This window comes from Centruroides vittatus, unplaced genomic scaffold, assembly GCF_030686945.1.
Source record: "Centruroides vittatus isolate TY-2023 unplaced genomic scaffold, ASM3068694v2 contig_301, whole genome shotgun sequence".
NCBI classification, from domain to species: Eukaryota; Metazoa; Arthropoda; class Arachnida; order Scorpiones; family Buthidae; genus Centruroides; species Centruroides vittatus.
Window position 1 is genome coordinate 474,717 of NW_027121927.1, and position 16,337 is coordinate 491,053.

General features: G+C 28.8%; 1 protein-coding gene across 1 annotated transcript in view; it reads left to right on the forward strand.

Annotated features, from left to right (window-relative positions):
* LOC136972708 (voltage-dependent calcium channel subunit alpha-2/delta-3-like) overlaps positions 1-16,337 on the forward strand; it is a 185,847-nt gene that overhangs the window by 166,172 nt on the left and 3,338 nt on the right. Inside the window, exons 21-25 of the mRNA XM_067267315.1 lie at positions 698-721; positions 807-878; positions 3,549-3,610; positions 5,974-6,053; positions 11,183-11,228. Of these exons, the coding sequence (XP_067123416.1) occupies positions 698-721; positions 807-878; positions 3,549-3,610; positions 5,974-6,053; positions 11,183-11,228 (284 nt within the window). The remainder of the gene's footprint in view (positions 1-697; positions 722-806; positions 879-3,548; positions 3,611-5,973; positions 6,054-11,182; positions 11,229-16,337) is intronic.

A 16,337-nucleotide genomic window follows, 5' to 3' on the forward strand; every position in this document is an offset into this window, starting at 1 on the left:
AATATATAAATAGAAAATAAAAATGGCAAATAAAAATTAACATGCAAAATATGTGTGGGTGGAAGGTGTTAAAGGTTAAACTTTATGTAATGACTTCTATGCTGTTAAGGAATTGCATCACAGTAATTAATTCCTCCCTGTGTTACATATTCTCCAGTTTACTAGTAGATGAATTTTATAATTTCATGAGAAAACTACTCTTCTCACTCAAACATAAAATTTAATTTGAGTTGTACTTATTTTCCAAAACACAATGAAAATGCAACTAAAACTTGAAACAATTAAACTAACAGCTCTGCACCAAAGAGAAATAAACACACTGACATGTACAAAAAAGTATTTAACAAATTTTAAAATTATTGAATTTTGAAAATTTTTTAATGAACTTTTCAATTAAAACTAAACTAACATTTTTATTTACATATTAGAAATGATTTTAAGTTTAGGTTTATGCTAAAATTTATTCATTTTAATTTCTTTAAATTTTAACTTTATTATATTATTGAGAATGTTTCTTCTATACATTGAATTAGTTTTGAATTTCAATTAAATTTGTATGAATAAAATTAATAAGAAATAAATAATTAATTATAAAAATTATATGAAGTAATATAATACTTTATAATAAATTATAAAGTAAATATTTAATTTATTTAAAAAGTAGTTTGTTAAAAAATTATTTTTAAACTGTTTTCAGAATCAAACAATAAATAAAGAAGAGGTAAATGTTTTTTCATTTCAATATATATTGTATAACTTAATAATAATAATAATAATAATAATAATAATTTTTTTCATATTTATAGATGAGAAAAGGAATGATTGGAAGGAAAATGGGATATAAAGAGTTAATTGTAAAAATACATTTTGATAATATGGTAAGATTTAAAATTTAAAATAGTATTTCTAACATTATTAATTTAAAAATTAACATGTTTATTTTGTTTTTAAATATTCTCAGTTTGTTGTTTTTTTGATACAATATAAAAATATCTTTTAAGATATTTACAGTATTAACTATGTTATCTGGAGATTAATAAGTTAATTTTTGATGCATTTTTAAAATAGTGCTTTTTTCTACTTAGATTAATACAGAAATATTCAAACTGTGCAGAATTCTATGATTTCACAAAGATGTTTATAAGAAATTTTTATTTTTATTATACATTTTCACTAAAATTTCTAAATTGTATGATATAACTATAATGAGTTTTACTACTTAGACAGGAAAAACAGTATTGAAATCTTTTCAACCATTCTTTATGTCTTTAAACTTTATTGGTTAGTGTTTTGCAAAATACTCAAGCATGAGGGTTCCTTAAACAGTATGCATTTCAGACCTAATTGCCTCGATATTTGCCTAGAATTCTTCCACATATATAAAACCTTACTTTTCATATTATTTTTGCATTGATCGGAAATATTTTAAATTTGTAATAGACTTACAAAAATTGGAAAAACTACAATAAATCAAAACAAAGTGACTTAATCTTAAATAATTTATTTTTGAAAGGCATCAGCATACATAGATTCTATGACCTATTTGTCTGAATTTGTCCCATTCCAAACAGATGTTGTTTATCTATCATGCAATATAATGTACAAACATTTAACTCTCAATTCACATATTTTTATATTATCAGGAAAAAATAGTTTTGGTAAAATTTATGTAAATAAAGTAAATGAATGCCATTTATAATAAATTTCATGAATTTAATTAATTTAATAAAAGATTAATTTTTTGTCCATATTTGTGACAAATGACACTCAAATCCTCCATGAGTACCTCCAAATATGAAAACTTTAATCAAAAGTTTTATTAAATAATGTACAAAAATGTCAATAATTTACATGATATTTATAGATACTATTATTTTTCATGAAAATTATAAAAATCCATCTGATTTTTAACATCAAATTTTGGTTTTTGATTAGCATGTTTTCATTCTGCATTTTGTTATTTTTTTTAATCAGACATGATGCCAGTGATTGTTTGTCATCTGTTACTTTACAAGATATTATAAAAACACTGACATTTTCTTATCCTGGTGTTTTTTAGATTATATAGAACTTGGAATTTCAATGATTTCGAATATATTTTCATATTCTTCAATTATTCTTATAACCTTCAATATCATAATTGTTATGTATATTATATTTATTATTATCATTAAATTGAAATTTTAAGAGGTTGCAATGTTTCCAAAGAGATGTACTGCCTTTACTGCAAATCAGTTTGCTATCAGATTAATAACATTATCAATAAAAAATTGAATAAAATTACTTCTAAAAATATAAATTTGACAAACTTTATTATAAAATTTCAACAAGTTATCTATATTATAATGTTTTTATTCATAAACAAATATGTAAACACAAAAAATTTATAAAATTACCTACTATTGTATTAATAGTATTTGTATAATGTGGTTTAAGTAGCTTTAGTATCAAATATCACAAATGTATACAGAGATTTGTTGCTAAATTAATTAAATGATTCTTATAAATTACACAAATTTTTAATTTTAAGTATTTATAAAGAATGTTGTTTACATGAAAGTATTTTTGTTTTTAATTACAACTTATAAAAAATTAAGTATAACTTAATTTTTTATAAGTTATACTTACTATTAAATGTTAAAAGTAACCCAGCAACAACACTTGTTGACATAGCTGACAAAAGTAATAATAAAAAACATACAAAACTAAAAGAATTGTAAAAATGACTGCTAAAGGGTAAGACAGAGTCGTTCTAATATAGCAAATACAAAACAGAACTATATACAGTGGAATATTAAACTCTACAGTAAAATATGTTTGATTTCCACAATTGTGGACAAAACACTGAAGGGATTAATAAGAGTAACAATTGGCATTTAAAAGTTACATCCATAATTACATGGCATATTGTAAGTCAATGAAATAATTGTAAATACACAAATCTATGTATATATCATAAAAAATTTAGATACATTTACAAAATAATCTATGAGTTTAGCTGCATTTGTGACAATGATCACACAGGCAAATAAATTTCAATATTTTGAACAAATGATAAAATATTTACCTAAAAACAATAAGGCTGTTACCAAAAAACGGGAAGCTACTCAAACCCAGGTGGTTTCATTTGGAATTCCTTAAATTTTATGTATAAAATAAAACTAATGGGCTACATAAGTTACTCACATGAGTAATCAAGGGTTGATGTAAGTCTGAAGGGATAGAAATATAGGTTTGATTATTTTCAAGATTAATATATGATTTTTGAAAACAATATTCATTAATCTAATAAGTTTTTCAAGGCACATTCTGGACAATACCAAGAAAGTTATGTTTGGTATCATTATGAATTTGACTTGAAAAATGTATTAAAGATTAGTTAGTTAAAATCCATTTTTTAAATAAGTTCATTAAGTTACCTTTGTTATTTTTTTCTTTTTTCTAAAATAATTCATATAAATAAAACTATGTGAACTGCATTTTGAAATATAAAAATTTATTATAAAAGAATAATTTTCTTATTACATATTTAATTTTTACTTTTGAAGAGGAGAGTTGTAACCAGAAGAAATTATTATTATTATGGACCACTTGATAAAACACCTTTCATGTAAGTTGTGATTTTTACTAAAATGAAAAGTTTTCAATGTAATTTTGTTTTATTTACTGTTTAGATTTTGGTATTTGAATTTTATAATGCTTGAATTAGTCTTCATTAATAAATAAAATAGCTTTATTGCAGAAGTTTTAACATTTTTATGTAAAGTAGACACTCTCTTAAGTGATTTTTGATTGACTGACTCATTATAATAATTTATACTTTACAATGTTTCAAAACAGTAATTTTTCCTCTAATCACATTTCATGGTGTTCATTTTAAGCAGGTTTTGTGTTGTTGGTTTAATTTTGGACTTCAGTGTACTCACTTAGTACACAGGTCTAAAAGAAACTGTTGAAAAGGCTCTCTTTCACCTTGAATACAATCAATTGCAAAAGATGCAGCTCTCACAGGATTCATTGGTGCAAGGTTTACAATACTCATCAAACTTCTCTAACATGTTTACAAATATGTGATCTGTTTTGTTAGTGAATGCAAATCTGTTCCAAAATGCTTATCTGTTCCTTCAATAGTATTATTGGATTTCTTATACAATTCAAAATGTTGCTTAAAATGTTTCCATAACTGATGGCTGTTTCCTCTGACAAAGGTTAATGGCTCAGGCAAACAAACTGGGACAGTTAGGCTAATGTCAGACGAGTGTGGTTTTACATTTGTTGTTTTTCACAGATATCACAAGATTGCATAAAACATATGGGAACAGTCAGACAGACGAGGATGTGAAAAATCACTTTGCATGGTATGGATGAGCCGCTGGATTGTCCATTATTGTCTCATGACATTGTGTGGTCATTGCATGCTGGAAGATACACTCAAAGCCTATGGTCATCAGATGAGTGTGAAAAACGACAGATGTGTTAACATTGTTTCAAGGAAATACTGGGTTAGTGTTGTTCCTGCCGAAGGGTGTACTGTACAGTATCTGAATATTTTAAAAAATGGACATAGATATAAGTAAAACGATCATACAAATTAGTGAGAGGCCAGAATTGAGAGCAACTTCATTGAATTTTATAAAAACAGAAATAAGAAAAAGGAAGGCCAGTTACAATCAAAAGGATGTACTGTACCTAATATTGCCTATGTCCTTTTTTTTTTGTTTTTAAATACTTCTGTACGTAATAAAAAAACAGTGTATTGCAATCTACAAGATCTGTGTTGATGTATATGCATCCAAAATAAAGCCAACTATTAATGCACTGCATGAAAAATGGCACTCATCTGACCACAGATTTGCTGTGAATTTTCACATTCGCAAATTGAAAAAATTACATTTGTGCATTTTCACTCTTGTCTGACATTATTAGTTGTGAACATATAATCTTGATACTATGTTGCATTTACCTTTTAAATAAAAATAATTCAATAAAAACAAAACCTTGTAGACTGTCTATAAACAGCATACAACTCATAAAACAGGATGCAAATAAGTAAATAAAAAACACACTAAATACCAACATATCCAGTGAAAACATAATTTTACTAATTAAACAAACATTTTTAACTATTTTTAAATGAAAAGACAACAGCAGTTTTCTGTTTAATATTGATAAAACACAATAATTAAAAAACCAACAAAACAGACACTTAAAAAGCAAACATTTTCATCCATTTTTAAAGGACATTGTCAAGCTAGAGTTCTAATATGGAAGTGCATGATTTTTGAACAGTTTGGAACATCTATGTTGCCATTGCTAATTGGAGGATGCATGACTGTTGTTGATAGGTGGATACATTGTATACATAATCCTGTGGGAATTGGAAGATTTACATTGGATGGATATATATTTTCAACAGATTCAGGATGTTATATTCCTTATAGTCGATGGAATTTTTTTTTAAAGCTGACTTGTAATTTTCCATCAAGATATCTGAGCTATATTATATCTGTTGTTCTGTGTAGCATTTCAGTCCATTTGAAATGGACTTCCATGTCTGGGTCTCTGGCATATGCTGATAGAACAATGGATATGAGGCCTTCATCTATGACTGCTTGGTGTTCCTTTAGGCAGATGGACAAAAATTCTACACAGAACAACAGATAGAATATAGCCCAGATATCTTGATGGAAATTTACAAAGCAGCTTTAAAAAAAATACCATCAACTATAAGGAAGATAACAACATTCTGAATCTGTTGAAAATATATATCCATCCAACGTAAATCTTCCAATTCCCCAGGATTATATAAACAATGTATATATAAATTAAGACACTGAAAAATATTTATTTTAATTAATATCTACAATTAAAAATATGATAAGTTTGGTCTATTAGTTTTCTTTATATTTCTGAAATATATTTTATAGAAATATATAGTTAACAATCATTTAATTTACTGTATTTTTTTTTTAGATTAGTAATTGCTTTACCTAGACCATATGGTAGAAACTATATAGATGGTCAAGTTGAAGTAAAAAGACGAGAAGAAGATTGTAAGTAATATAAGATTTTTAATTGGAATATAAATAACATTAAATAGTAATTTAAGTAACAAATTTAGCAATTAATTTGATATTATTCAAAAATGGGTGATGTGATACAGGATAAATTTAAAATTATAATGATTTAATTCATTTCTTTGCATTATTTCTGCTATTTTCACATTATTCAGAATGAAAATATTGAATAGTGATATATACTCTTAAAGAACTCAGAATTCAACATAATTAAATTTATTCTAATTGAATAGATTTGCAACTGTTTTTATTTGGTTGTAGATTTCTTTCACTCTTCTCATGATGTCACAAGTTATCAGAACAGACCACAACATTACAATCTCTCTACTCCATATTCAAAATTACAATACAATTTACAGTTTTAAAGAAAATAATAGGTTAATGATTTAAGTTAAATAAACTACACCTTTATCAATCCAGCAAAATTTAATAAAATAATAATGTTTTCAATCATTTTTAACGATCTTTCTTGGTTACAAAAAAATAGAACATTAAATATAGAACATAAAATGTGTTCGGAATATATATAAAAATTAACGGAAAATGCCCAAGCAGACAAAATATAGATAAATAAACAAAATAAATAGTGAAAAGGAAAAAAAATATAAGATATAACAATGAAACCAGCATTGTCCGTTAATAACATTAATTAATGTAAAAGTATCTCCATGCAGTAAACAGTGCATCCACATCTCTATGGTTTATACAACCAGTTGCCATGTGCGCCTTGTAGATTTCCAGTCTCTCAAGATGTTTGACCATTTGCCTATTTGTCATTGTTTTTATAATTGTTGCTTGATCCCATTGGACGTTAACATCCTGCTGTCTTGCGTATGATGCCAGCGCAGTGTTGTCAAGGTTCTTACTGGTTGTATATTTTTGCTCCTTGAGCTTTTGTTTTAAACTGCGCATCATTGCACCCACATAAAGAAGCTTGGAATTGAAACATTGGTCATGTAAAGGCACTGAATATATAATTCCAATTCATTGTTGAATTCTGATCCTCTTTCTTTTTATCGTTTCTTAAAAGTTTGAAAACAGTGGGATTACGTCAGTATACAATGCGAAAATTAGTAGACCTGGCAGTTCATCTATGTATCTTGTTTAAAAACGGAATGTAATTAAGCACTATTCTTTTTGTACTGTCCACCATGTGAGAATGCCATGCTCTGGATTATAAGGATGTAATAAGACCCTCTATCTTTTCCCTGTGGTATCTGTGTTGTAGGGCTATCTTAAGAATGTACTCCAGCTCCCTCTTCATATCATACAAGCTTGTGCAATGTGTATAAGCACGTTTAATCCATGCCCTGAAAGATGTCATCTTGATGTGCTTGGGGTCAATGAATTGGCATGGGATAATAATGGGCTGAAAGCAGGGTTTACAGTATATGTCGGTCCAGATCTCCCCTTGGTTGCATGTGTTGGAAATGTCCAGGAAGTTAACATTGGTATTGCTCTTTTGGTCAAGCTATAGTGTTAAACCATAAGGGTTATTGTTGATCTTGTTTAAGAAATGTTGCAGGTTAGGTATTTTGCCAAAGTATGAAAATGTCATCAACGTACATAGCATACAAAATGATTTGTTTGTGAAATTCGGGTAGGATGGTATTTTCAGGTTGACACAATACTAATTTGCAAAGGATTGCAGATGTAGGATCATAGGTATGCCTCTTCCTTGTAAGAAAACATTTCCTTCAAACACAAAGAAAGATGTATAACAAATGCACTAGTTCCAGAATATGAGCATGATAACATGGTGCATTTTCTATATTGGTAAATAAAAATCCCTTAAGGCACAAAAACAAGAAGGTAATTTTATCGAAAGGTACAAGGATTTATAGTTCAATACGGTCATATATTCATTGTCCGTAAGAGAAATGTATCTGAGACTCTCCACCAGCTGCAGTGAGTTGGAAATAGAAAAGGGATGTAGCTAATCCCTAGCATGGAAGAAGTTGACTAGCTGCTTTTCAATCAAGAACGTTGGAGAGCCTTATTTTTCAATGACAGGACGTAGCTGGTTACCTGGTTTGTATGTCTTGGCAAATGCAAATATTCTAGGTATTCTTGGAGCGAGGACTGTGGCATTTTGCATGTGCAAAAGCTGTGCTAAAGCGGTAGAGATGAATCTCCTAATACTCTGTTGTAAAGTATCCAAAAAAATCGGCAGGTGCAGGTTGGCATTCTGTGCCCATAACATATTCATTTAGTTTCTCGTTGTAAGTAGAATGTTTTAGAAGTACCACCCCTTTTGATTTACCTGCTCTCACGAGTATCATATTATTGTGCTGTAACCATTGGCATGATTTCTTTAAGTTAAGGTTCAAACGTCTTGCATCTAAGTTATCGTTCTTCTCTTTTGCCATGCAGAATCTGGTTTTCCAATGAATATAATCTTGATCTGTGCTATTCATATCCTTAACTCTTTTCCCCGGACATCTTGTTTATGTTTATTTTGTGATTCCTCCTAAGGCAATATAGGCCAGCCAGGCAATATTATTTTAAAAATTCACCAAAAATCAAATTATCATTATATCTATACGAAAAAAATCACATATATTTATTAATATCTTTAGTTTTAAATGCAATATTTTTCAATACATTTTATTAGAAAAATTTATAAGAAAAAAATAATATATATCAGAACTGACACATAAACTTGATAATTTGTAACATTTTGTGAAAATTAACATTGTCTAGTTACCTAGTTGTTTGCTGGCACTGAGCCAGAAAGACGTAGAATATTGTTTTGTACAATTCAATATAATACTTATGCATGTACGTTTATTTGTTGTGAAATTATTGCACATTATATCAAACATTTGTTTGAAATCAAAATTTTATTCTGCTATCAACTAATATAATGAACTAATATACTTTATTTACTTCATATCGAACGAGATTATATATTTTTGTAATAAATATATGATTACCAGTACCAATACATGTAACATTTGCTGATATTTTCGATTAAAATAAAAAATATATAAAATATCAGAACTGAAGGCCACAAAGTCAACAAAACACCACCTGGACAAAAATATGTGAAACATGATAGACAAGACGATTCCATCAAGTGCTGACATCTGTTGTCAATAAATTTTACAAAAATCGTTATTTACCAGAGTAACGACAAACCGGTACCCTTGAAGTTTTGCTTAACAATCCAGGGTACTGATTGATCGGTACTTTCTGGGACAAAGGGTTTATGATGAGCTCAATATCCGGAATGAGTTTCTCCAGTTGCAGTAAAGGGGTTTTTTTATATTTATTCTGAACACATTTTATGTTCTATATTTAATGTTCTGTTTTTTTGTAACTGAGGAAGATTGTTAAAAATGATTGAAAACGTTATTATTTTATTAAATTTTGCTGGATTGATAAAGGTGTAGTTTATTTAACTGAAGAAGGCTGATCAAATCAGTTGAAAACGTTTTTATACGATTAAATTTGTTGCTGGAATCTTGTAAAAAGGTGTTGTTTTCGTTTTAGTTTATTTAACTTATTCTACTTCCAGTACATAGTTGTTATATGTTAATGACTTAATGTAATTGATTACAAATCTAGTAACTACCTTAACCCTTTGGCAATCATGTAATTTCTGTGAGACATGAAGTACTATAAAAGTAAAAACAAAATCAAAAAAATTATTCAGAACTTCTGAAAAAATTACTGTCTGTCTAGAAATAAGGATATTATGCTCTGCAATAAAAGTTGTTTTGCATTGGATTATCATCTTTCAGAAAAAAAATACATGGTTTATGAGAGAAAACAGGTGACCTAAATTGTAATAGTATTTTTTTTCTTGTTATTTCAATGCACTGTGCTAAAAACAGATCAGCACTCTGTGTCATTACATTTTATGCTGTGCAATGACAAGCAGTGCTTGTTAATTTACAAAGAATTATTTTTTTCATTTTTTTGAAACTGTGTCTATCATAATTTTAAATTTATAAATTGTCACTTTTCTTTGATCTTCAGGACATGTTTAAAAATAAGTAGTATATGTCATAATAGCTAGAAAATTATTCCCTCGAAAAACAAATTATTAGAAATATGAACTGTTGTTATAAAATGTATATTAGTTATTTGTATTGGATATTGTTTCATATTAAAAAATTCAGACTTAATTGTGTTCTCTAATTTAAGCTCATTTAGTTGAGAAGGCCATATGGCATAATTAGGGCTACTGCTAGGGTCTATGCATCTGGGGCAAGACATGCATTTGACACTCCTTATCTCCTTACATAAAATGAAAAAAAAATTGTTTTAAAATGCCATACCTATTAGTAAGTGAAATTAAACTATTTTAAATAAAATTAAAATAGTTTAATTTCACTTACATTACTATGATATTTTCACTGTTCATTATTTTCACTCATAAAAATTTATGAAAATTTGCCACCCTTGCCATTTGCTGCCCTGGGCAAATGCCCAGTTAGCCCTTGTTGTAATGCTGGCCCTGGGAATAATCTGCCAAATTTCTTCAGGACCAAGCATTTCACTATAACATTTCATAATTTTTCTTGAAAAATAGACATGCACTTTTCATAAATTTTTTAATTATTTTATTATTACATTATTTAAAGTTTTTAAGTTGATATAAATAGTTATCAAGTCATTACACACTAACTCTATCTGAAGAAATGTATTGTATTTAACAAACCAAGGTGACTTAACCTATATCATTGGGTTGCCACCATAAAAATGGGGACAGACTGTTAATGTAGAAAGAACAATCAAGTATTTTGGGCAACACTTGATAACATTAATGGTTATGAATGGTTTAGCAACATGTAAAGGTTACTTTTGTATCTTTTAAAGATGTTTGTAAGTTTAGACAATGGAAAAGATAATTGAAGTTAGTGATTGCAATTTAAGATCAACAGATAATGAGTGTAGTTGTATAACCCATTCCTGCTTTCAAATTTATTTTTGAACCTGTAAGGTTTTTGAAGGAAATTATAGTAATTATATAATTTTTAAAATTGTTTTAATATTTTTAATAACTTTTAATACTTAAAAACTTTTAAATAATAAACTCATTGAAATTTAAGTTAATGTGAAATTATCATTTATTTTAACCTTATGTTTTTTTGTAGGGTCTCAATATTTTCGAGGAACTAACTGGCGTGTTCATCCAGAATGGTAAATTAGTTATGTATATTAAATAAAATTTAATAAAGATACAGGGTATCTACAATGAAATGTCCTAAATTTGAATGTTTATAATAGTTCAGCAAATGAAATAATTTCAGGCCAGTGGTGTATTTGGTGTTGTGTATAAGTTAAAATGACCACCAAAATTTTTTACAAATTATTTCTGTCACAAGGAAGCATGCTGTTGGTTGTTTCTACAAAAATGGTGCCACTATGGTGATGTCTCAGGTTATTTTGTAGTTTGTTGAGTTTAAATCTATTGTTGTGGTGCAAAAGAACTTTTGTCATGCTTATCAGAAAGTAACAAGAAGATGAAAGCATGGTACAAAAAGTTTCTGGAGACTGGAAGCATGCTAAAATAGTAAGGAGGCAGCTGGAAATGTATCTCTGAAGCTGTAGTTGAGGAGGTTTGTGTAGAACTTTATATGCAGTTGCATATGAAATTTAGTTTGTGGGAAGCTCATTGAACTGACTTCAAACCAATGGTTGGCAGATGTTCTCAACTATAGCTTCATAGACATATTTCAGTCTGCCTCCATGCTCTAAAATCTTTACCAGGCTTGAAGAAATATTCAACACCTTCTAAAGAACCTTGAAAGATAGAAAAACATTTGTCCATATTATAGTTTATTAAAGAAATTTTCTGCTGGAGATATTTTATGGTTTTTAGAAGGTGGTGTTGTCTCCATGCTGTTTCAGCATGCTTCCACTCTGCAGAAACTTCTTTTACTGTGCTTTTTCTTCTTGGCATCTGATGCTATTTTCTGATAAACATGACAAAAAGTTCCTTTGCACCACAACAATGGATTTAAACACAACAAACCACATAACAACCTGAGCATTTTCCTTCAGTGATGTTATTTTTGCAGAAACAGCTAACAGTGTATCTCCTGATGATAGAAATGTATTGTAAAAAATTCTGATGGTAATTTTAAGTAATGCACAACCCCACATACATACATCAATGACCTAAAACTGTTTCATCTTCTGAATTGTTATAAGCATATAAAATTAGGGTGTTTCGTTGTAGACACCCCTGTATATACAGTCCCTGACTTACAACAGAGTTCCATTCCATTTCAGTTTACATTTGTCATAAGTGAAAGTGGCACAGTTTGAACAGAAAAATAATGATGATAATGGAGTATGATTTCCAAGATTGCACTTAAGCCTATATACTATTTCATATGTACTGTACTGTACTGTACAGTACCTAGACATAAATTCTAGTCAGTCACTGCATGTGTACCACAATACAATACAGAAATGCTGTTTAGGTCTGTTCAACTTCAAATTAAGGTTTAATATTTTAATTTATTATGGTATTTCATTAACAAAGATTTACAAACACACAGATAGTCAATTATATTTAAAATATCAGTAACTAAAAATCATAATGAAGGAGTATTGCAATATTCAGTGGAATTGATTTTTCAATCGTTAATTTTTCTTAATTTATTATTAATTCACTTTAATCTTATTAAAAAATTGAAATTAGAATGATTATTTTGATCAAGCAACTTCACAGAAAGTTAGTTTTGTAAATTCCAGGAGATTGATTAAAATATATTTTAAAAGGTGTATGTAATTTAAAAAAGGACTGTTGAAAAGATTGGTGTATTTTATTATATTCATTATTTTGAAGTAACTTTTCTTTTGAAAGTTTTCCAAAACTATATATATATATACCTTTTTAAATATAAATTAATTATGTTTCAGTTTTTCAACATGATGTAAACCTAAGCTGTAGTGAAACATGAATAAAATTATCAGTGTTATTAATGTATAAAATGTTTTACAGTGTTCATTACTTCTTATAATATAACATTTAACGTCTAATAACTTTGTCATTAGCAAGTGCAACTAATTGATTGTTAGTTGAGGACTGATTGTGTGTGTGTTTATATATATCTGTAGGGTTGCTTGAAATGCAATGTAAAACTAAAATCAAGATCAGAATCTAACTGCAACAAACTAAAGGAGGAAGCAAAAAACTGCAAAATGTAATTGATCCAGTTTATTATTTACTGGTTTAATTTCTTAGGGAAAGATTGTATGCATCAGTTCAAGATGACTGGTATATTTTTTCCAAAATTCATATTTTAAAATTCTACAATATACTTGAGTTTAGTCAACCATTGGTTAGAAATCAACTATTCTCATAGTATCCAGAGTAAGAAACTATTTTGCAAACTATTTAACACCTCCAAAAACCACTTAAAAATGCTCTACAATTCCTTTAAAAAACAATCACGTGAGCCGATGTAATACGGTGCCAATTTTAGAAATTTTAAAAAATTTCTCCACCATTCTTTTAAAAAACAATCACATGAGCAATTCCATGCTGATATAAAAGAATGGTGGCGAAATTTTTAAAAATTTCTAAAATTGGCATTGTATTACATTGGCATAGATTGGCTCACATGATTGTTTTTTAAAGGAATTGTAGAGCATTTTTTTAAGTGTTTCGGTTGAAGTTTTATTTGTTTGGAGTTTCTACGGAAGCTATTCAAACGTTTTGAATTTTCGGTTGGCATGTGCATCACAGAAATAGGTGTTCGATAATTCAAAAATCGTTTTAAGAAGAGAAGATAGCTTGAGAAAGGGCACAGTGAGGTGTTTGAAAATGTTTGCTGAGGGACTTTGAGCAGACTTTCACCGGTTAAAGGTTTTTGGAGGTGTTAGTGATTCAACCCGGTGCTTTAGGTGATTATTTATTTTGAAAATTTAGGTGATAATTTATTATGTAATTCATTAATCAAATCATTGTTTTTTTATATTTATTGTATTTAAATCTTTTCTTTAAAATGATTAAATTTAAATCAATTTTTAAATAATTAACTAATAAAAATCATTCTCATCATCAATTTTAATACAACTTTTTATAGAGAAATTTTAGATAAAATTATTCAGATACCTAGTGGTATCTTCCTTATAAAAAGAATTGTAGTGCGACATTTAAAAAATAGATAGGTCAGAGTCGAAATTACACATTTAAAATTTGTCGAAATTGGAGCCAGACTATTTGTTTACCAACTCTACCACATTGGTTTGTACCATTAGAATTAGAAACAGATCCAGTGTCATTGAATTTTTTTATGGCACATGTAATATTTGCTGCATTGTTGATGCAGATACTCAAAACCTGTGTTTCACGGATACCAAATTTTTCTAAAATGGATTTAACCTGGTTTTCATATACAAATAATTATTCCATCCTTCAGTATCAACAATATCCAGTGTTTTTATAACAACTTTATTTTTTTTTGTAAAACTGCACATTGACTGTGAGAAAATTTGTTTCTATGTGTTACTGTGTCATCTTTGAGTAGTACAATTTTTCTTCTAATGTTTCTTTGAGATCAACATAACCAGAGTCATGTGTGCTGATAACCAAATGATGAACAATGTCACATCCTGTTAAAATTTCAGATTGTTGATCCATTTTATCTGCAATTTTTTGGAACTTTTGTGAGAACCGAGGAGGTTTGGTGATGAACCTTATTCCCACTTACTGGCTACAGAATGGTAAATTCCATTCATGGTTGTCAATGAATAGCTAGCAGGGCAAAAATCGAGTGAGGAGTGTGGTGAGTAAGTCTATAGGTTTTGAGTAATGACAGGTCAACAGATTAACAAAACAACAAATTTAATTATTCTTTCGTTGACATCTTTTAAAATTTCTGGTTTCCTTGCATAAAGATCATCTTCCATTTCTATAAGCTTGTGTAATAAAGCATAAGCCTGTCTTCTTGTAGATCTAATGGCTTTGTTAAGGCAGAGTTCTTTGAGTTTTGGTAACAATGACTCACAATCTCTTGGGAGGCATATCTGATAAATGGACATAGGAAATGCATTATTGATGCAGTATTGTGAGAGAAATTCGTACTTTTTTCTTGCTCCGTATAATGCATTTCCTATGTCCATTTATCGGATACGCCTCCCAAGAGGTTGTGAGTCATTGTTACCAAAACTCAAAGAACTCTGCCTTAACAAAGCCATTAGATCTACAAGAAGACAGGCTTATGCTTTATTACACAAGCTTATAGAAACGGAAGATGATCTTTATGCATGAAACCAGAAACAAACTTAATATAAACATAAAGAGGTTAAATACATAGGGGCAGTTACATGTTATAACTACTTAACAACTAATGGACTGAGTTTACATAAACTGGTATGAGTTTACATTAACTGTTCTAAGATAGTACCTCGTGATGACATTTCATAGCTCCTAGATGCTTCTATGCGATGTCAGCTGGATGTTGGCAATCTAAGGCTGGGGCATCGGGAAGAGATGAATTTGGCAAGATAAGTATTGGAGGGTGGAGTCCTTTATACTCTGGGGACATTTGTGCTGTATATGGCATCTCGTAATGTCCACCGATGTCTGCCATTGTTGTCTGCCCGGACAATCAGGTGTGACCCCTTTTTATACATGTTTTGCATGAGAACTGTCTGATGAAACTTAGAACACATTACATCATTTATGATGTAATGTGTTCTATGTTCGATCTGGGTCTGGGTTTTGTTTATATGGGTTGTCAGAAATTGGACCTTTCGATAAATTATTGACACTTTCTATCCAGTATTGTTACTCATTTTATCTCATAATTTCATTTGTTTGACAGTTGTTATCAAGATTAATTGCCTTTGTGACTAACATCAGGTTACAACCTGAGTAATCAATGTCAATTTAGAGGGATATTTGATCGATTTTTATCTATCAAGAAATTGGGAGAAATAGGATGTGTGTGGGTTTTTCCACTTTGTCATTCTTTATCCATTTGACCTTTTGTTCACCCTTTCCTCAGGAATTGAATTAAAATATTGCTTTAAATAATTAATTATTACTTAAAATACTCCCTTAATTGGTTGAATTCTCACATTTGTGTCCGAATATAGTGAGGAGTGTTTCTTTCAATTAAACCATTTTCACAAAACCTTCACAAAAAGTGTCAGCGTCCATGGTGACTGCAATCACTTGATGATGTATTAAAATATGAATCAATTTTCAATTGGTCCATTTTGGATTTCTTATTAGATCTTTTCTGCAAATACTATTTTCTTCAGAATCAAAGCATTGATTTGTTGCAG